General features: G+C 46.9%; 1 protein-coding gene across 2 annotated transcripts in view; it reads left to right on the forward strand.

Moving 5' to 3' along the window:
* AGBL4 (ATP/GTP binding protein like 4) overlaps window positions 1-23,166 on the forward strand; it is a 1,282,996-nt gene that overhangs the window by 1,132,400 nt on the left and 127,430 nt on the right. For both annotated transcript variants that reach the window (XM_012811470.2, XM_023519146.1), the window contains exons 7-8: window positions 11,779-11,868; window positions 20,551-20,665. In XM_012811470.2, coding sequence (XP_012666924.1) covers window positions 11,779-11,868; window positions 20,551-20,665 — 205 coding nt within the window. The remainder of the gene's footprint in view (window positions 1-11,778; window positions 11,869-20,550; window positions 20,666-23,166) is intronic.

A 23,166-nucleotide genomic window follows, 5' to 3' on the forward strand; every position in this document is an offset into this window, starting at 1 on the left:
TTTACTGTGAGTCCTTGGTCAAGTCACTTTCCCTTGGGAAAGTGGGAGAGATTAATTAGACCACATTCAGCTTTAATTGCCACTGTTCTATGACCACTGCATGATAACAATCAGCACCTTAACTCCTCTGATCTTTACAGTGGTTGAATCTTCCTCGCTGAAACAAATAGTAGTTGCTATGGGGAGAGCTGGTGTTAAGTGCAACTGATTGCTTATTAATCCACTTACAGTGGTGCATGTTTTAAAATCTATTATTGAGGACTGCTACTTGCCAGGTGGCCTCCCACGCAGATTTCATATCGTTTTGACATGGTCCTTTTGTTTCAGCCACATTGATGCAGCTGCTCAGACACACCTCTTTTGATATGGGGACATTTTGACACAGCGGAGAAAACAAACCATTACACCTTCAGCTTAAAAAAAAAATATTACCAAATAATGTGCCAAAGAGACATTTCAGGCTAACTGCTCTCAGCCCAGAACTCCCCCATCCCTGATCTCCACTTCTAGCAAGGGGGCGTGGGGAGGGGAGGAAGGGCAGAGGTGGGCGCTGGGTCGAGGTTGGGGCTGGTGGGGGCAGGGGCAGTAAGGAACTGGTGGGAGTGAAGGACAGCGAAGATCAGACATGCGGCGGGTGGGGGTCTGTCTCACACAGTACATGGTAATCTTCAAAAGTAATTTTACATTTCGATGCAGCCATTTTAGAACTGTAACATCAAAACAACCATGTCAAAATGCCCTTTTCCATCTCAGACAAAGGAAATGAATGCTAGGAAGAGATGAACAAGACAGGGCTTCTGGCCCCCCAAAGCTCCACGTCACCAGAGGGGAAAGGCGGGGCAGAAAGAGAAGCAAATTACTATTATGCTGCTGGGCAATTGCTGTAATAGCAGAAGGGGCTGAGAGGGAACAGAGCAGAGATTGACTCACTGGCCCAGGGTGGGGAAGGCTGGGGGTGGAGGAGTGACTTGGGGACTCAAGAAATACACACTGAATGCCTAATAATAGCAAACTGGTTAACTGAGGATTTACCATGTGGCAAGCGCTGCCATTAGTGCTTTATTTTAACTCATTTACTCCTCAGAACTACCCAACAGGATGAATTTCCCATTTCACAGATGATGAGACTGAGGCTGCCAGGGCTTGAGTGGCTTTCCCAAGACAGCACAGCTAGTGAGTGAGTGGCAGAGCCAGAATTTGAAATCAGACACAGCCATATCTGAGATCCTGCTCGTGTCTCCAGCACCCCCTGCTACCTGCAGCACACTGTGGCCTCTTCATGCGTGAATGGAGCCCCGGGGTGAGGGAGCAAGAACGCGGGTTTTAATATTATGCAGACTTGGGTCTATTCTGTCCTCAACATTTACCAGCTCTGTGACCTTGGACATCTTGCTGACCCCAACCACCTCTCTAGTCTTATTTCCTTGGTCCTCATCCTGCCCAGCATGTATCACTCAATAACCATTGGCTGTAGTCAGCGTGTGTATATGGCAGGCATTGTTTTAGACTTGAGTCCACAGCAGTTAATAAGACAGACTTCCCACTGCTATGGAGGTGATGGTCTTACAGAGTTGGGTTCGGGGATGCAAGACTGTCCTCTGGACAGAGGTCCCAGGAAAGTAGAAAGATGTGGGAGGTGTGAGGAGACGTGATGAGCCTCTGAGAGAACAGTAAGTAGTGAGAGTGGGAGGCAGGCAGGGGACAAGCACGCCTGGTCACCTTCCACTGCAGGACTGGGCAGGGTCTGCCCGAGAATGAACTACAGGGGTTAGATCAGAAGCAGCTAGAGGCTACCATAGATGTTCAGGCAACAAGTGATGGGGCAGCAGCCACAGAATATCTCCCTGTTGGGTACCAGAGAGCCTCAGAAACTGCAAAGTCATGGGCATGTGTGAGTCTGGTTATGACTATTACTCTCACTTCCCACTATTACTGGCCCTTCCTCACCTTTGGCTGTTGCTATTCTCTGGTCTCTGGTCTGTTTAACCACCTCATGGGCAAGGCCTGGGTTGATTCTTTTTCCTAGAGTTCAGAATATTTCAGCATCCCTGGCTCCTCCGAAGATGTTGTGTTGAGAGAAAAAAAATTACAAACTTTAATAGAAATACTTTTCCTTCATTAAATGAAATCTCCAAAGCCCAGTGGCATTTTCGGTGCTTATATAAAGATGCCAGTGGGGATTTGAGATTGAAAGTGGTATTTTTATACAACTCAATGAAGATCTCAATAGGAAAGAAAGAACACTCTTCAAATCTAAATTCCTCCAGCATTGGGCAAGACAGATCTGCTCAGGGCCGCCCTCACATCACTCCCAGCCCAATCAGGAAACTTTTCCTGAAGCTCTTGGAACGCTTATATATATATATATTGGTTCTCTGCTTGGGGAAAATGTATTAATAGCGTCTTTCCAAGCCTGCAAACCATTTAACCTGAATTTCTGTTTGCACTTCAACTTTGATAACTTTGTAGAAAACCCAGGTATGTGTAGGAGCTTGAATCAGACGCAGAGGTGAGCAGGTGCCTGCATGCAAGTATGCAAAGAATACCATCTCTTTTTATAAACTTTTCCCCTTGGAGGTGTCAGAACAAAGATTGATCTCCAGAGCTAGAAAGGGTTCAAATTCCGACTCTGACTTTTGCAAGCTGGGTGGCCTAGAGCACTGTACTAAGCCCCACAGTACAGCTCTCGCCGGGCCTGGTGACACTTGGATGGTAAGGTAGATAAAGTACCTGGCTTCCGGAAGGGCTCAAAGCCACCTCTCACCTGAACATTGTGTGCTAACCCATTAGAATCAGCAATTTCACAGCAATCATTCTGGGTCGTTATTGATACATTAACAACCTCCCTCACTCTCCAATTTACTGACTTAAAATGACAATCGTCATGCATTTTCCAGAGAATCTGCAACCCGACCACCTTTTCTGCTCCATGATGCCTGGGTCTTCAGCTGGCATCACTCCAACAGTTTATTCTACAGATGGAAAAATAGATCAGAGAGGGGATAGGGAAGGGGTGTGCTGGTCACGAAGCATTTCAGGAACATCTTTTCTGAGCACCTCCACTGTGCCAGGTCCTGGGAGAGGGGACAAAGCTGTAAGGCTTTGAGTTAGTGAGACCCCCAGATGGCAATAAAACCGCTGCAGGTGCTGAATTTATGTTCGCTGATGACTGGTTGCTCCGCCACTGGAGTGACAATCAGGTTTTGGAGTCTGGTGAATCTGGCCCCTACCCACCTTTACCTTGTCCCCCTCAACAGTGAGACTGGGATTCTCACCTCTCCTGCGGGAGAGACAGGGGCTGTGCCCAGCAGCTAGCAGGTGCTCAATAAATGGCATCTATTAGAGGAAGGATTTAGTTCCCTATTCTGCCCCCCAGCATTGCCAGGAAAGCAGGAGAGGGCTCTTATTGTGACTAACAGGCAGGCTGAACTCTCGCCTTTCACTGTGGAAAAATCCATTACTGAGAAGTCATTTGTCAAAGCCAACTGTTTAGCTGCTTTAATTTACATATTTATCAAGTTTGATTAGAATGTATTGTCTTGGACTTTCATCCTAGCTTTCACCTCTCCTCCCCCTCTTTTCTTGGGGAAACTGTTTTTGTTGTCCTTGTTGCAAAAGGGCACTTGGTAATTCAATTTGCATTTGCTAATGAGCCTGGAACTGAACCTGGTGAGGAATTTCTGGAGTCTGGGAGTGGTGGATTCAAATGGCCTAGCACAGGTGGTGGAAACCTCCACCGTAAATTCTAGCCAGAAACACTCCTTCAATCCTAGGGCATCAAACACTATTCCACAAGGATTTATTGAGCACATTCTGTGTGCCAGGCACTGGAAATACACAGTGTGCAAAAGATCAGGCAAAGATGTGGCTGTCCAGTGACCTCAGTTTCTGCATCTGTAAAATCAGGCCTTTGTACCAGGTGACCTCTAAAGATCTGTAAAGTGCTATCTTTGAACACATAACTATGCATCAGGTCATGTATAGAACTGGTCATCATTTTATTTAATTCTTACAAGATCCCTGTGAGTTTGATGCTGTTATATCCTCATTTCGCAGATGAGGAAATGAGAGATCTCAGAGCTCAAGGTCACATCAGTACATGTAGCAGGTCTTAGACTGAATTCCCCCTCTGCCTGATTCTAGAATTCAAGTGTATAACTTCGAGGCTTGATCTTAATCCTCCACTAGTCTTTGAGCTCCTAGACGACAGGGACAGTATTGTTTTTCTCTGTGTCCTCAGACCAGCTCCAACTTTGTGGGTCAGTGTTAGACAGTCCCTTGTCTTCCGTGTGAAGCCCCAGCTCTTGGGCCTCTAGTCTGCGCCTGTATTGTCCTCCAGGCTGGTGTAACCAAGGCTATGTGTGCTGCTTAGGTCTCCGTTCAGAACCAAATCCCTCGCTCACAACTGAGTCCCTCCCTGGGACTTGTACTCAGCCTCGACCAACCATATGGGTGCCCATATCCACTATCCTGTCAATGCAGAACACAGCTCTTGCCTGTCAAACAACTAAGAAGGGACCTCCTGGCCCAGCTCTTCCCATGGGATGGATTAAGGTCCCTATTGAGTCTGTCTGTGTCGTGCTTAACCTCTTACAAGTTCCCAAGAGCAACCCCAGGAAAGCTCCTGTGTGGGAATCTCAGAGTCTCTGAATCTGTTTTTCAGGGACCTGGAGTCCAGGAGGTGTTCTCAGGAGTTTGTAGGGTGCTGGGATCTGCCAGAAGCACCCTCTTACCATTAGTCCACTTCCAGAAGGCTGCTTAGCTGCTCCCAGGTCTAGAGTGTCAGCCCTGAAGCAGGAAGGGAACTTTAGAAAGTGCTGGAGTCCGGGGGCAGCCTGGCTGAGCAGGGGAGTCAGTGCTGCTCCCGTGACTGCCAAAGTGCCGACTCCTCAGCTCGCCCAATGTGTCTCAGGCCTCTCTTTTGGCATCCTCTGGTAGGCACCCACTGGGTTCTTCCCCAAACCCCAGCCTTCCTGGACATCGCCCCAGGCAGCCCAGTGCAGTGAGAGGAGGCTGCTTGGACCCTGGAGCTCTATGCCCTGGAATCCCTTTGCCTCAGCTACACTCTACCTGTGGCCTGGGGCAGGTCGTTTGTCCTCACTGGTCCTTTGCCCTTCATCTTTACAGGGACCTCACGGGCTCTGCAGTTCCCAGGGCCTCTGTGCTTCTCCTGTAAGTCAGAGATCTAAGAGCAGTTTTACTGCATCCAAAGTCTAAGACATATTAATGTGAGGTGCCCCCCAAAGGCTTCTGTCCTCAAATCTGGACAGTCCAGAATCAGGACTGCCTTTCTGGTCAGGAGCATTCTTTGTCACACAAATACTCTCGACAATGCTAATTCCCATTTTCTTCCAGCTCATTGAGGGCAGAACATTCGATCGCTAACCCTAACCCCTGATGGCAGATCTGCACCTAGGTGAGGGTGGGGACAGGGGCAAGAGGAGTCAGGGAACTGAAAATAAACTTTGCCGACACCACTGATTTCTCAAGATGGCCCAAAGGCTCAAGAGCAGATGCTCAGCATGAGGCAGAACACGTCCGACTGTGGCTTCTGGTCCTGTCTGACCAAGGCAGCAAATGATTTATGACCAGCTGGGGGGTCCAGACAGTGAACCGTGAGTTCAGAGGAGGGTGAGGACAATGGGGTCTGGAGGTATCTGGAGGGGCCTTTCAAAGGAGCTGGGCAAAGGGAAGTTAGGCAACGCTGGAAACTGAAGTTTTGCTTCAGAAGCTCATGACAAGGGCAGTTTGAATAAGGTAGAACGTCCTTCTAGGCGAGTGGGGGCCATTAGCCCCCAAGGAGACATGGGACATTCAGTAATGTCTGAAGGTATTTTTCATTGTCTAACTAGGGAGAAGGGTGTTACTGGCATCTAGTGGGGATGGCAAGAGATGCTGCTGAACATCCTCCCTGCACAGCTCAGCGCCCCACGACAGTTATCCAGCTCAGGATGTTCACAGCAGCACCGAGGCTGAGGCACCCCAGTCCTGTGGCTGGTCACTCTGTAAACGGAGCCTGCTATTATAGGTGAAGCCACGTGACAGGGATAAAATGCCTCTTGCTTAAGACTCGTCTCGTGAACTAGAGATTATTATTCTCATTTTATAAGAGAGGAGAGGGGAGGCTCAGCATGGGTAACTCATCTGTGGGACCAGATTATTTGCCCCAGTACAGCTGCCAGGAAAACCAGCAGGCTTCCCATCTGACCCCTCAGGGCAGAGAAGAAACACAGGGAACAATGTCTGGCTGGGTCCCCTCATCCAGCTCCTCCCTCCTGTAGGATTTACCCTTGGTCAGCATGGCTGAGCTGGCCCTGAATGTCCTGAATTTCATCAAGTCACATTTCTACTCAAATGCATTCATGGCTTCTCTGCTGCCTCCAGGAAAGCTCTCTTCATGCCTCCTAAATCTGCACTTTCTCCTATGGTACGACAAGGAGGTCTGAACCTTGGCCAGATCCTTATTACAGTTCACAGCCCCCATTCTGCCTTTATTGTCCATATCTACAACAGAGTGGAATCCACACATTGCGGATGAATCAGATAAAACACAAGTGCAAGTCCTAGACGCATATTTATTTCCTCCTTTCCATCTTAGAGGAGGTGCATCTGAAGCGAGTCTCAGAGGCTGAGTAGGAGAAAGCGGGACAGATGAGACAGGGCAGGCATTCCAGGCAGAGAGGAGCGCGCACGCCCAGAGAGAACGTATCCTGTTCGGGTGCCCCGTGTCAGCTGAGGTCAGGCCCATGGAAAGGGCTGGAGAGAGGAGCAGCCACCAGCTACCAGAGCCTGGGATCCAGCAGAGGAGGCGGGACCTGATCTGAGGACAATGGGAGCTGCTGACGGGTCAGCATAGAGAAGTGCTGTGCTCCTGTTTAGAAAGACCACTTTGGTGTCTGGGTGGAGAACAGACTAGCTGCGGGGTGCTGGATTGGCAGGGAGACCAGTTCCAAGGCTGTTCTCTCCTGAGCAGGTCCTGAGACAGACACCAGCCAACCGTGCTGTGACTGCTACCAGAGGTTCTCATCTCTCCAGCTTAGCAATAGTGGACCTGTTCAGGCCCTGGAGTATTGGAGAAAAGACTGCAACTGGTCTGGTTTAGAAACCAGTAGAAAGGCATTTTCTTTCTTTCTTTCTTTTTTTTTTCTTTTCTCTTTTTTTGTCTCCCTGGGAAGAGTGCCGTGGTGACACAGCTCCCAGCAACCTCCAAGTCTTGGGCTTAAGTGATTCTCTTACCTCAGCCTCCCAAGTAGCTGGGACTATAGGCGCCCACCACAACACTCGGCTATTTTTTGTTGCAGTTGTTGTTCGTTGTTTAGGTGGCCTGGGCCAGGTTCGAACCTGCCAGACTCAGAGTATGTGACTGGCGCAATAACTACTATGCTATGGGCACTGAGCCAGAAGAGTATTTCCTTGACTTTATGATGCTTTTAAGGTACTTCTGGGAGATCTCTATCCTCCAAAGGGCCAGTTAGCAATCTTTGGGGCCTCTTGGCATCTTTCTAGTACCTCCGCTAGCCACAGATCCACAGATAACTGGCCAAAGGAATCAAGGCTTTCTCTCCATCTTGGCACCAAGTTTATGGCTTTGTTCCTTATTGAAGGTCACCATAAATAGGTAAAGATACAACAGTACTTAAGTTCTACGTATCAACTAGGGAAAATATCATTATTTCCAATGAGCTATTAGTTATCTATTGCTGCCTAACAAATGACTCTAGAATTTAGCATCTCAAAACAACTAACACTGATTACTTCTCTGTTTCTGGATCAGAAGTGCAGGTACAGCTTAGCTAGGTGGTTCTGGCTCAGGGTTTCTCATGAAGCTGTGTAGGTTGTCAGCCAGGGCCGCAGTTATCCGGGACTGAAGGGTCCCCTTCCAAGCACACTCACGTGGCTTTGGCAGACCTCAGTTCCTCTTGGCTGCTGTCTGGATACCTCAGTAAGTACCTCGTCATGTGGGCCTTTCCACAGGCTATCTAGTGTCTTCATGAAAGGCCAATTTGTTTCCCCAAGAGTGATCAATTCAAGAAAGAGGGAACACACATTCAAGAAGGAAGCTGCAGGCTGATCTCGGGAGCTTCTGCCTAACCTCAGAAGTGACACAGCCTCACTTTAATAGTATTTTTGTTAAAATCAAATCCAGAGGAGAGTTGATCTTCACCTCTCATAGGGAGGACATTAACAAGAATTTGCAAACGTATTTTATTTGTTTTTAATTTAAGAGATGAGGTCTCTATTGTCCAGGCTGGAGTGCAGTGCTGAGATCATAACTCCTGGGCTCAAGCAGTCCTCCTGCCTCAGCCTCCCGAGTACCTGGGACTATAGGTGGGCATCACCACACCTGGCTATCTTTTTTCTTTTCTTTTTTTTAAGAGACCTAGTCTTTTTAAAAATACATGTCAGTGTGTTTTAAAAACCACCATAGGGACCCTATTTAATCTCCAAGAGCCAATATGATGCGGCCATAAAGAGCATACATTTGAGATTCATAAGACCTAGGTTTAATCCTGGTGCCCTCATTTGCTACTTGTGCAAGTTTAGGCAAGTCACTTAACCTTTCTAGATCTCAGTTTCCTAATCTATACAAGAAAGCTAAAAATAGCAAGATGCTTCATTGGGTTGCTGTGAAAGCTAAGTAATATCATGCATGTAAAGTTCCTGGCACAGCGTAAGTGCTCAGTAAATATTACTTAGTTGCTCTCATAACAGAATAATATTATTGCCCTTCTCCACAAAAGATGGCACACACATCACAGAGGTTGGGAACAGTTTCTGCAGTCACACAGTCTGACGTGGGACTCTGGCTCTGCCAGTCGTTAGCTGTAAGAACCAGGGCAAGTCGCTTGATCTCTCTTTGACTTGCTTTTCTGTAAAATAAAAATAATAATAGTTATCACCTGCTCACCTAAGAGGCATTCAATAAATATTTTATGAATAAGGAAATAGAGGGAAATAAGGACAAAGATGGGTGTGTGTGTGTTAGGAAGTCTATGCAAAGCCCATTTGACTTCAAACACCTTTTGTTTCACTAGGGAGCCCGGTATGGTGCCCCTCCCCCCCTTCCTTTTGAGAGGGCCCTCATCCCCCTGACTCTGTCGCCTGCACAAGCACTCCAGTTTCCCCATCCCTTCTGGGTTCCTCTTTTTTGATCTCCTTGTTTGCATTCCGTTCCACCCCGGCTTTGTTCAAGCATACTTTCCTCTTCATCTCTGCTGCCTCCACCAAGAATATGTTTAATCGCCTTTGCATGGAGTCTGGGGATTTGGCGACAGGAAGGGGTGGGGGTGGTTCCATGTCACACCACCTCAGAGCTGCTACATTACCTTAAATTGATTTTGCAAATGAAAGCTAAAAGCTAAGCAAAGGCGACCCATCCATTTTGCCTAAAGATGATTATAATGCTCTTTTATGGCCTCCTAAATGACAAAGCAATTTGTTACCTGCCTGCATCAACATTTGCTTATATTAGCACCCAAGATGCTTGATTTTTATTAGCCCCACGTTATCATTTTATGAAGACGCAGGGGCTCAGTAAAATTAGTGTGCAAATAGAATGCCCATTTTGCATTTCCCCGTGGTCAGCAGAAATGCTGAATGCAATTGAGTTGATACTGGGTCAGGGGAGACATCCATAAAGTTAGCCTTCACCCAGGGTCTCAGGAATGCCATTTATCATTTCTGGACTTCTGGAATAGATGGGGTCAATGTTAGATAGTGTTTTTTAAAAGGATTTGGTGATGTGGGTTTTTTGTTGTTGTTTAAGTGAAAAAGCTATATAAATCCTAAGACAATAGCTCAGTTTTCCTCACAATAAGAAATGAAACCAAACTCTCTTGTGTTTGGAAATGCAGCATATTGGGATCTGATATTGCTATTAGTGGCTCCAGTGAAAAGGGCACTGGGTGTCAGGACTCGACTCTGCCCCTGCTTGCTGGGTGCCCTTGGGCGTGTGTCAGTTCCTTCACCTATGACTGGTGTCCACCTCACAGAGGCATGATAACAATCAAATAAGGCAATACGTGTCTACATTTTCTTTATGATCTGCGATCTATCCAGGTGTTTTTACTTACTAATTCAACAATCGCTGAGCACCTATTAGATGTAGGGTCCTGGGAAAGAAAGTTCAGGACACACCCCTAGAAGTCACAGTTTCTCCTTGGAAGAGCTTGCATTCAGTCCAGGAGGCATTCAAGGGTCTAACTCCTCTTTTGAACAATAAACTTCTTCAGAGCACATGAGCCTTCTCTCTCTCCCTTTGTTTCTAAAGGTTCCCAGTATAGACCGAGCACAGGGTCAGTCCTCAAGTACGTATTTTGGGAAAAGCAGTGAGCCCTGACCCCATCTGGTCACCTCTGTGGATCAAGCACAGCCCACGCTCCCACGCCTTTATAGCCAGGTTTAATAGAATTAATGTTTTACTTTCGTGTCTAACATTGGTGCATCAACTGTTGGGAGGGTAAATGACATCCAAAATGACCTGTTTTCAGCATTTTAGTAAGAGAAACTTGTCAATTATTTCTTCACCCTCTCCCTCCAGATGATTCTCGAACATAGATGGGATCCTTCAATCCAACTTCTCTCAGCATTTTTTCCTAAATCTCCTTCAAGTCATTGTTCTTTTCTGTGTCAATCAGTCTTTCTTCTGCCCATGGCCGAGTACCCTTCCCGCCCCTTCTTTCTGGGAACATGACTCTAGGCTACCGCTTTTGTCTAATCATATCTCTGCACGTTTTTTCCTGACGTCATGAAGAGTCACCCTATGCATGCACATCATAGGGGCCAGCAAAGACTCCTTCACAGATTTCTGGAGCTTTTTTCTAGGAAAAAAAAAAAAGTCCTCTCTCTGGAACTTACAGTTTCTGCACAACTACCACCGGCTGAACTTGAATCTCATCTCCCACTGAGGGAGGCATGCTTTGCTGAGGACATCCCCCCTCAGGCAGGAAGCCAGGGCGATCACGGGGCATACCGCAGGGGTTTTCCTTCTCTCCTGGCTTATCGTGCTCTGCTTCTTATCCAATGTCTGAAAATATTAATCATCATCTTATATATTTTATCCAGTTTTCTAGTTCTTTAAGGTAAAAGAGAAATCTTTTTTACCTTGGTACTTCATCAAGACTAGACATTGTGTTCTAATCTCAGCCTCTGCCACCACCTATTAGCTGTGTGACCTTGAACAAATTATATAACCTCTCTGAGCCTCAGTTTCTGCCTCTATAAAAGGAGCATTAACAGCATGCTGCTATAGGAGTTATATATATGCATATAATGTGCCCGACACAAAAAGAACTAATTAAATTAAAGCTGCTGCTATTACTAATATAAATAGCTACCTAATTTGCTCTATCATTTACTGAATATTTCCTGTGCACTATGTGGTGTGTAAGCTTGTTTAATCATCACAACAATCTTATGAAGTAGATATTATTATCTTCATTTATAGAATAGAAAATGAAGAGTTAGAAAGGACACACAACTTGCTTAGGGTCACAGAGGATCTGGGGTTCAACTTCACTTCTATGGCTTTCTTAGGTTATTCTAAATATTACATATTAATATAATATGATCAGTTGTACCAAAGAAAGAGAATGTAGTCTCTTAATATTGGGTAACCAGGGACCTAATTGAATTACTCAGCAATACCTGGGCCTTAAACGGTTTAAGAGATGAAGGTAAGTATCCAGCCCATTCCCCGTAGGGATCCCTCCCACATACCAACCCCTAGTCTCAGCTTTCTTTGCCCTCCTTAGCAATGTTCTCCATTTTATCTTACAGAAAATCTCCGGGAAGGGGCAGAGCAGAAGGTGGTATTCATCACAGGACGAGTCCACCCAGGGGAGACACCCTCTTCATTTGTGTGCCAGGGTGAGTTGCAGGATCTCCTGGGTGTCCTGCTCCTGCTCCCCCATATCCAACTGGAGCACCCTGGCGGTCACATGCAGAGTTATAATCTCAGATGGGAATTTACCTCACTTCTTTCAAGGGTTATGCCTGCCCTCCATTGGGCTTTATTTCAATAAATGTATGTTGACTGCATGTCTATATGAGTGAATGGGTGGATGGCTGGATGGATACGTAGGCCAGAAGGAAGCTCCCAGTGCTGTGTGGAGGCTGAGCTGAGCAGAGTCAGCTACACTCCCTAGTTTTACTTGTCTCCAGTGGTTTACAAGCAAGCAAACTGCACCCAGGTGAACAAACATGTCGGTAGAAAGGCTGTGAAATGGGAGGTCAGGACTGAAACTTATCTGCTCACTCACTCATTTATTCAATCATTCACTTTACAACCAACTTTTGAAATACTTACCACGAACAAGGAGGTATGTTTGGCATCAGGCAACCGGAAGTAAATAAGGCATAATTTCTCTGCTCTTTATAATTGTATTTTTATTATTAAGTGCTTAATCCTATAAAATATATATTTCATTAGTCAGCTATAGTCAGCAATATAAATATATTTCATACATAAGATATAAATAATTATATAAAGAATGCCCAGGTACCTACCAGTTTAAGAAGTAGAGTGTCACCTATTAAAAGGCTCTCTGTCCTACCTTCTCCCACACAGAAAATCATCAGCTTGATTTTTGTATTTGCCATTTTTTTATCCTTCTTAATAGTTTTACTTTGTGTATAAGCATCCCCAAACAATGTATTTTTTAGTTTTTTATGTTCTTGAACTTTATAAAAACGAGACCATTTTGCGTGCCATGAGACTTGCCTTTCACCCAGTACCCATGCTGGTGAGTGTAGTTGTAGTTCTCTTGTGTTTCGCCACTGTACTGTATTCCTTGTCTATCTGCAGCTTACCTTAATTATCCATCATCGGGAACCTTAATTATCTGGGTTCCCGATGATGGATAATTAAGTTGCTTACAGTATTTTTCCTTGCAAATAATCTGCTACAAACATTCTTATACATATTGCCACGTGCACACGTGCAAATACCTTTCAAGGATGTACAACCAAAGAACGATATTGCTGCACCATGGGGAGATGTGTGTCTTCACCTTTCCTAGGCATTTCCAAATTTCTCTCCAAAACAGACACCTTTACACTGACAACAGCAAGGTACAAATAAGCATCCCTACTGTCCCACGTTGTTGCCAAAAATTTTTCATTTACTTACCTGGTGGCTGTATTACATGTAAAATATGTGATATCATGTATGTACCAAGCACTCTTCCAAGTACATATTTTAATGAATTGATTTTTATTAATTTGATATGTTTAATTATATTAGTTTTCTGTGTCACAGGAACTAAGATTAACTGCATTTTACATATGAGCAAAGTGAAGTTTGGAGAGGTTAAGTAATGAATCTCATTTTAATCCCAAAGTGATTAATCCCATGAGGTCAAAGGGATATGAACAAGGCCAAAGAGGTCACAGAACTTGAGAGGGGCCACGTGCTGCTGGGGAAGTGCCTGGGGATTTGGAATCAGGCAGTCCTGAGGTCCAGTACTGGCTGCAGCACTTCCTAGCAGTGGGATTTCAGTTTCCTCACATGTCAAATAGGGGTAACAATACCAGCCAGCAAGCCTGTTCTGGAGCTGGCACCAGATGAATGGAAAAACACACCCAGCCCTGTGCCTGGCACCCAGCAGGCACTCAGCAGATGTCACCTTCTTCTCCTTGGGGATGTGAGAAGATGAAGCAGGTAACCTGCTTTGTAAACTATCACTCACTATGCAAATAAATATGAGTTTTGTGTTCAGAGTCCCTATTCTTACAGTGCTGTGATTAGGCCCAATTGCCTCCCTGTTCTTTCAAATGAGGAGACAGTATCAGGGAGGGGAAGCGACTTGCTCAAAACCAAGCTGCTTGGGAGAGGCATGGCTGGGGCTCAGTCACCGCAGAGGACCCCTTTGCACTCTCACTCGGCCTTCTTCCTGCCCAGCACTGTCATTGCAGTAACCTCTCCCAGTCCCTCCTGGGTTTACCAACCCCTTTACTTGTAGCCATCTGTCAGTTACTAAACTTGGCAGCAGATCTGTTTCCCCAGCTGATTGGATGTAACTGCTTCGTCCTTATTTGTAAAAGACAGTAGCCTTACCATTAATGCCGTCACCTCTGGGAGCCTAACTCCCGTGCTCACCTCCCCTGTGGGCAGTAAACCAGGGCAGGGCCAGCATCCCACTTTACAGATGAGGACTGAGTCACAGAGAAGGCACATGGATCTCAGATACTCTTTCTGTTAACCCTGTTTTCTAAAATGGGATCTTTGGATGATGCTGAGTTAATATATCCAGTGCTGTACCGTAGGTTTTCAATAAGTGTGTCCTTCTTGACAAGGCCTTTCAACCTCCCCTCTAGATTCTCAAGGTAAACTTCAAACTCCTTGGTATGACATTCACAGTCACCCATGATCAGCAGGTTCTCCTGAGGCCTTAGGCTCAGTACACCTCAGCCCCACATGGCTTAATCCCTGAATGGGTGGTATTCTCTGTAGGGCAGGGCCTTCCCACCTGCTGCTCCCTCTGCCTAGGACACCCTGCACCCATCTCCCAAGGCTCATTTCGAGGGTCCCCACTATGAGTCTCCCTGGCCCAGGCCCTCATGCCCCCTTCTTTGTGTCTGTATTGTGGGGCTAAAGATGGCCATTGTCTTTATTGAAAATGGTCATCTCTATTGCCCTGATTTGTTAGAGTATTTTTGATTTTTACTTGTTTTCTCCCTTTAAACCATGAGCAATGAAAGTCTAAGGCCGGGTCTCTAACCATCATTTTCCACTTCTGTTAAATGGGGTTACCGTGTTCATCTTACGGGGCTGTTGTGTGAAACAAATGCTGTACTAAGTTCGGAAAGAGGAGCCTCAAGGTCACACAGCCAGTAGATAGCAGACGGACACTTTGGATCTGGGTCCAGTCAACTCCCAACCTTACATGCACCCTTGTCCCACTCAGGAATGGGAAATTCTAGAAGGCTAAGCTTTGTACCTGGAAGAAGGCAGAGTTGTGATCAGCCCACAATCTGTGCATTTCACAGATGCGAATGTGGTACTCTGGGAAGTGAAATGTCTCCCCCAGAGTCACGTAGCTAATTCGTGGTAGCTAATTCCTCCTCTCCCTGCCAAGGTATCTGTCCTTGACGCACACAATTCAGCCTCTCCCGAGGCAGCACAAGACAGGCATTGTTACCCCACTTTCTCTTGAAGGGACTGAGGCATAATCCTACCTGAGGGTCTCACAATCACATCGGCCAGTTCACAGTCCCACAGGTTGTAGCTGGGGGTTACTTCCCAGTCATAGCCCTCAGTGTGGTCCCCAACCCACCTTGTTCTGAGGATGGCAGACAGGTCTGAGGCCTGCAAGGCTGAAACCTCTTCTCCATTAACTGCCTCAGGGACCTTGAGCACAGAGCCGCCACGTGAGTCCTGGTTGTACCCATCTGGCTGGGACCATGGTTCTCGCCACTGGGCTGTTAATGCACCTGCAGCAGGGAGTAGAGTGAAGTTCTGTGGCCAGGGAGCTCTGGAAGGGGTGGCGGGACGGGTGCCAGGGATTGGGCTTCCTCAAGACTCTGCTTTCTGGGGGACAGCTGATTATAGGTCACCCCCACTCGTGACCTCTGTGACGTCAAACTATCCTCATCCTCCAGCTGCTCCATGCAAGGAGCTCCCCTGTGGCCCTGGGGCAGGCTGGTGAAAGCCTTGTCTCTGGAGCTGCGCTGCCTGGGATGCATCCCAGCTCCTCCACGTGTGGCAGTGTGACCTTGGGAGTGTCACAGAACCTCTCTGTGCCTCTATCTCAAAAGGTTATTGTGAAGACTAAAGGGGTTAATATCCATGAAACATTTAGGACAGTGTCTGGAATACCGAAAGCGCCAGTTAAGTGCCAGTAGCCGGGGGAGGAGTCAGCACTAACAGAGCACAGTGCAGGTGCCACACCGTTGCGAGGCACTTCACACACGGTTCCTCTGACCCTCATTGTAAGCCCGCACCCAGGCAAGGGGCTCCTGCGCAGTTCACCACCTTCTTGAGGGAGCCGCGGCCCAGCCCTGCTCACCTGAAGGCTCATCTCACAAGTGAGAATCTCGGCAAGACCCAGACTTAGACCTCAGCCTCTGACACTTGGTTGAGTAAATCTTTCTCACTGGAGCTTCCTGGAGCTGCTGTGACAACTCTCAGTGAAAAGTTACGTCTGCAGAGCAGTTTGTCCTCTTCAGACCCTTTCTTTGAATTAATTAACCCAACACTTAGGGCATGCCACTAGGGGAGGCACGTCATGCCCAGGAGGGCACAGGGGCAGTGGGCAGAGCTGGAGCTTTGCAGTTGGACAGGCCCAAGCTGGGTCCTCCTCCCTGACATGCAGAGCCTCTGTTTCAGTAGCTGCAAAGTGGAGACAGTCATGTCTTCCTTCAAGGGGCTGCTGTGAGGACGAAAGGAGACAGTACGTGTCAGTGGTGGGAGCAGCGCCAGGTGCAGGCGAGCCCTGGGTGTGTGTGCATGCATTTCCTCCCCCTCCACTTCCTGATCCTGCAAAATAACCCTGCGAAGTGAACCCCCTGGAGGTAGCCAGCCATTTGTCCCCACAGTCTACCAGGGGTCCTCAAACTTTTTAAACAGGGGGCCAGTTCCCTGTCCCTCAGACTGTTGGAGGGCCAGACTGGGCCCTGGGACGAGTTGGCTGCTAAGCAGGACAGGCAGTGGCGGCAAAAATACCCAGTGGGCCAGATAAATGTCCTAGGCAGGCTGCATGTGGCCTGTGGGTCGTGGTTTGAGGACACCTGGCTAGGCCCTGGTGGACACCAGGCACGTAGCGGCATGGCTTATGTGTGGCCTTAGCCTCCTGGTTCCTCAGTTTCCTCATCAGTTAAAAAGGGGAGAATAAGGTGGTGCCTGTGGCTCAAAGGAGTAGGGCACTGGCCCCATATGCTGCAGGTGGCGGGTTCAAACCCAGCCCTGACCAAAAACTGCAAAAAAAAAAAAGGGAGAATAATAATTACTCATGCATTATTGTAAAGATCTAAATGAGTTGATAGAAGCAAAGTATCTGTATTCATGCATTTTTTTTTTTTTAAGGAAGAGTCTTTCCCATTCCTTTTTTTTTTTTTTTTTTTTTTTTTTTTTTTGTCAGGGCTGGGTTTGAACCCACCACCTCTGGCATATGGGGCTGGCACCTTACTCCTTGAGCCACAATAGGGGTGCTGCCCCTATTCATGCATTTTTAAATTTATTTTTCTTTTTAGAAACCAACCTTGCTAACTTTATCTCTTGTTATTAAATCTCAGCCCTTACCAACTATAATGTGTCCTTTTGCTCTTCCTTGGTTTGCTTGTACGCAAAGGGAAAGAAGTAATGACAGATGAGTGGAATAGGTGAACAAGTACTTTCTGGTTCTGCTGAAAAAAACTGTCCATTTTCCAGGACCCCTCCCAGACCCCAGGCCCCCTGGGTTCTCACAGCTCTGTGCTATTCCTATCAGAGGCTTTGCTGGTCCGTGGGGAGTTGCTTTCTTATCATGCACCTCTTGAGGAAGAACCATCTTGGGCATGTTGGAAGGCCCAGCATTTGGTGTGCCAAGGAATGTTTGCAGAATGAGCGATTATCAATTTAATTAGCCTCACACTTTGTTAAGGTTGCAGGAATTCTTGGGACTGATCCATCAATAGGCCTTTATCAAGCACCTACTATGTGCTCAGCTGTAAATCAAACATTCTGGGAGGAAAACAAATGACGACGACTGTGAGGCTCCATTGTGGTTTGCCTGCCTAGGTTCACCCTGGCCAGTCAGAGGGTGGCACAGGGCAGTGACCTTGGCCGCTCAGCTTTAACTTCAAATCCTCCACCATTTGTCCTTCCCCTCCTCCAGCTTCTCTAGCTTCTAGGCTGCCATCCTGCTTTCTTCCACCTTCCTGATGAAAAGAAAGGAGCTGATAAATTGTGTACAGGAGCTCTACATAAAGAGCTCTCAAGGGGGTGATGATGTCTCTCAGCAAGGGGGAGATCCTTCTCCCCACTTGACAGATGAGGATTCTTCTACTTTGGGGGAGAGAGAGAAAACAGATGGAATCAGAGAAAGTCAATGTGGGATGCATCTCTACGAATTACTAAGATTTTTTCTCCTAATTTGAAAGATGAGAGTAGACCCAGGGCTTTCTACAGGTCACCCAGTAACTGAGCCACAACTAGAACTCGGATTTGCTTTTGATTTGTGGGCATCTCCAATTCAGTCTCCTTATCCACAAATTCTATTGCTAGTAAATGGCACGGAGCGGGGCTCCTACTGTCAAAGGTAATCCTGTTTTCACTACCCATCGCCTTTCAACCTTTGATCTGAGTGAATTCACGGAAGCGTGTCACAGTTTTTAGGAGCCACGTGAGGCAGCTAAAGCACAGATCTTGAGCCCAGTCACACAGCTGTCTTCCAGAATGGGTGTTATTATCTCTGTATCAAGAAGAGAAATCTGGTCAGGGAAAGCTCATGAGTACCTTCTCCAGCTTACACTCAGTTAAGACTCGGATGCAGGTCCCAAGCCTCTCTGCTCCCTAGGTCCATGTGATGATTTGGCCCATGGCTAAGCATAGAATTTCCACTCCCCTCTGACTTTCTCCCACATTCTTCCTTACATTCTTCTGCACGTACCACCTTGCCTCACCACCAAAAAAAGGGGTCTTCTCCCGATTTCCTAATTAGTGGGAACAACTCCCACTGAATCTTATCTGACCTCAAGCCAAGTGATGGGTCTAAAACCTTCTCTCTCCTCGCCCCACACCCACCCTGGGAGAGGGAGCACCGGGCATCTGCAGCCTCTGGTCTGGCTTTGTTTTCTTTCATTCTCTTATTAGCTGCCTAATTGGCAGCCCAATTAATCTGCTCATCTGTGAAGGAGGATGGATCACAATGAGCTACTCCATTTCCAGAAGCCATTCTCCAAGGCAGCGTGGCCAGGCCCTGAGCACAGGCTGGCTCCTTGATGGAGGGCCTCCCTGGGAGCTGGGGTCAATTAGTGGACAGATTAAGCAATTATTAGCCCCTAACAAGGGCGTCTGGCATCATTACCCTGCCTGTTTACTGGCAAACTGTGACTTTAATATGAGGACCAACAAATAAATGAGGGCATCTGCTCCACTGCCGCATCAGCTGAGAAATAAATGATGTCCAACTGGCTTTCGACTGCCGATGGGTTCTCGGCCTAATGAAAAGCCTGACATGTCCCTCACTGGCCACAGCAGCACTGGAATGTGCTTGAGAGCAAGTCACCATTCCAAGAGCCAGGTGCCTGCCGGTAACTCCGGACTGTTCTTAGTTACCCTGCCGTCTTCCTCCACCCATCTGTCAGAACCCGACTTTCTGTTAGGGCCTAATTCAGAAGCTTCCTTTTTTTTTTCTTTTTTGGCCAGGGCTGGGTTTGAACCCTCTACCTCCAACATATGGGGCCAGTGACCTACTCCTCTGAGCCACAGGCACTGCCCCATAAGCTTCCTTCTCAACATGTTTCTTGCTCTCTCCACAAGGAAAGGGGTTCCATGTCTGTATTTTGGGAGAGTTTTGCATTCTCCTGTCACTTTCTGGCATTATAGTAATTTTATAGAGTGCCAGAGCATCATTTTGCCCATTTTTTTTCAATGCTCTGATGAAGGAATAGAAATATAGAGAAGGAACGGGGAGAAAGAAGGACTCAGAGCTGTTTATTTTCTTACCCCCTGCTCCATTGATAGATACAAGCTATCTCTAGAAGGATATCAAGGAGGGAGTGACAGGGTCACATCCTTCTGCTGTGGCAAAGAGGACACATCACACGGGTGGTGCCTGTCATCAAGGCTACATATAAAGGAGGAAGACAGGCAGAGGGATGGAGAAGAGGGACAGGTTTGCTCAACTCAAGGGAGGGCCTTAGGGACTCCCTAGCAATGGGAAGAAGGTTGTAGAGAATTCAACTTTTCTAAACTGGGTAACCTGAGGTCAGGGTGGTTTTAGTGCCAGTGAGAAGCAGGAAGGGCCATCAGCCTGGGAGTCCCGGGACAGAAGACCCTCAAAATGGGGAAAGAAGCAAAAAAAAAAAAAAAACTTCTCTCTCGTCATGGGACTTGGTCAAATCCCTTTCTCCTCTCTACTTCTTAGTAACAACAACATAAGGACTCAGATCCCTAAGGTCCTTGCCACTATGATCATCAGGCCTGGTGTCAGTACTCCACTAACAGTGTGTCTGTTAGAGACCATCTCTAAGGATGGTCTAAATTTGCTCTCTCTTCCCCATCTGTCTGTCACAACCTGGTGGACCCTCTGAGGCACAGCTCAAATGCCATCTTCCTTGGAAGCCCTTCCAGTTCTCGACAGCAGGAAACGCTCTCTCCTTCCTGCCCGTGGGCTTCCATGTTATGTCCCGACCTGCCTGTATCTTGGAAATAGAGATGTGTTTGTAAAATTGTGACACTGAGGTCTAGGTAACACCTAGACCACAGCCACAGCCACACATCCGCAGAAGCCAATAACAACACAGGTCAAAATCACCCACTGAACTCTTACTGTTTTCTAAGCTGAGAAAAGTGTGCTCGGTCCTTCTTGAGACCCTTTGAGGTTAAACCGGGTGCTTCTCTTTCCCTAGGGATCATTGACTTCCTTGTAAGCCAGCACCCCGTTGCCCGAGTCCTGCGGGAGCACCTGGTCTTCAAGATCGCACCTATGCTCAACCCTGATGGCGTCTACCTGGGGAATTACAGGTGAGAGGCTGGGGAGAATGCTCAGATGCAGTGGAGCCACAGGACGGTGGTAACAGAAGCAAGAAGAAATGTGGGTTATATTGTTGAGGAGGCATTTTGAAGCTACTTATGAGTTCATTACAGCAAGTTTCACTGTGGTTCTTGAGAACATGGTTAATGAGCCTTGGCAGTTTTATATGTAGCCACCTGAGGACACTGGCTGGGGTTTTCCAGATGGCTCACTGGACCAGGAATCAGGAGGTCTAGTACCCATTTTGGCACCTACTTTCTGTGTAAATCTTAGAGAATTCACTTTCCCTGTTTGATACTCAGCTTCTCTTGCATACTAGAGAGAATACTTACTTACCTGGCAGGGCAGTTGTGAGCCTCAAAGGAAACAGTGGGAGGAATGTGCTTCAGAGAACGTTGTATGGTGGTTGGACTGAGTACTGTTTGGTTGCTGTGTTTCTTCTTAGAGATCATAAATAGTGAAATCCCAGGTCATCTGAATAGCATTTCTCTTTGGTGTGGATACACCGGTTGGCCCCACACTCAGTCTTAAACTACTTTTGCCCATATTAACACCATAATTTATAGGTTATAATTCCACCATCAGAAGACTAGCTGCCAAAGTAACACTGAATCTTTATCTAACACAGATAAATAGTGTTATTGTTCTTATTTCATAGTTAAGGTAAATGACTTGCCCAAAGTTGCACAACCAACAAATCATGAATTCTCTAACTTCACCATCCAAATTATGTAGCTTTAGAGCTGAGTAGGCCCACAACTTTCAAGATAACACCCACAGCTCCCTAGCTTCTCATGCAAGGCTTTGGACAACCTGGTGCCTATCTGTCCACCATTCTGCTTCACGACCCGGCCTTCCCTCCTAGAACTGCTGCTTCAGCTGCTCTTGGCAAAGCCTGGTTCCTTCCCCAGACATGTCCTGTTGGTTCATTCAGGCTGCCTCTGCCCAGTGCTTCTTCATCCCTTCTTCATCTCAACAGCTCAGCTCATGTCCCTCCTTCAGGAAGACATTCCTCCAAACTGCTCCCCAAACTGCCCCCTCCCTTCTCTGAGCTCCCACAGACCTAGATGTTGAACACGTCTTATCCCATGCATGGCCCCCACTAGACTTAGAGCCACTGGAGGGCAGGGGCTGAGCCTTAATGCTCTTTTGATCCTTGGTGTCTAGCAGCAGGGACAGCACATAGTAGGTGCTGAAAAAATACTTGATGAATATGAAAGAGTGAGCGGGATGACTTTCCTGATGATGAAACTAAAGCCCAGAGATGAGCTGGCCCTTGCCCAAGGTCAGTGGCCAAATTCAGACCAGAACCAGATCTCCTGATACCCGGGCAGGCTTATCTATCTACACAGTGTTAGTTTACTACTTTTCAAGAATGTGGCAATTGGGTCCAGAGAGACTTCTTGGTACCCCTGGGTATGAGTTCAGGAAAGTCCACGGGATGCATGAAGCCTTCGTTACAGACAGTTTGGCTTCCACATTGCTGAAGAGATGGTTCATAGCATTTGCAGGTTTTATGGCTTGTCGTAGGCCTGAGTGCAAAGCCTTTCCATCTTCTCTAGACAGAATGTACAGTTAGTGACATGGGTGAAGGAAAAGCCATTTGATTTATGTTAACATTTCTGTTTAATCACAAGAGCAGCCGTGGTCAGAGAGGTCGATATGGCTACTCAACACACTCATTCATGTTATCACCTGCTGTCCAGGGAACAACCAGGAAGGAAGCAGTCTGTCACCTTGGTCAGAGGACCTCCGCTCTCTGGTCTTCAGATGGCCAGCACGGTGGTGATGGGGCACTAGACGCTATCTACATGGCTTTAAGTTCCAGATTTTATGATTTGAGGACTTCAGGATAAAAGAGCTCCTATCCTCAGAAATGGTTTCATACCAAAATTTCAGGCCTCAACATTCTCCTGGTAAGAATATGTGATTCTCCTTATGAGAGCTGGAGAACAGCTCTAACTACAGGTATTAATCCTATTGCTAAAACAGCTCTGAGTGCAACAAAGAGCTTATCAATTATGAGAATTCATTACTCAAGCTTTGGAGAATATCAAAGTAATAATCAAGATTCAGAATTGAGAGCTTCAAGGTGCCTTAGAAGTCCCCTAGGCCAACCCCTCCCAGAGCCTCACTACTCTCTACTACAATATTTCCACATTTTGGCATGACTTGTCAATGTTGATACCAGAATTTCACTTCTCAGTAAGCCCCTTGGTCTCGGGGATTCGAAGAATGAACACATGGACCACGATCCGTGGTAAGATAGGATTTTTTTTAGAAGTTAGAAAGGAATGCAGAAGAAGTAAAAAGCACCAGAGCTTCTGGAAGGGGGAAAGAACTGAACTGAGGAGTCTCTGCTTGGGCTCTTTATCGGGGATATTAGATCTACATCTTTTCAAAGTTAATGAGTGGGCTCGGCGCCTATAGCTCAACCGGCTAAGGCGCCAGCCACGTACACCTAAGGTGGCGGGTTCGAATCCCCAGCCCG

The sequence above is a fragment of the Otolemur garnettii genome, unplaced genomic scaffold (assembly GCF_000181295.1).
Source record: "Otolemur garnettii isolate 467f Iridium unplaced genomic scaffold, OtoGar3 scaffold00159, whole genome shotgun sequence".
NCBI lineage: Eukaryota > Metazoa > Chordata > Mammalia > Primates > Galagidae > Otolemur > Otolemur garnettii.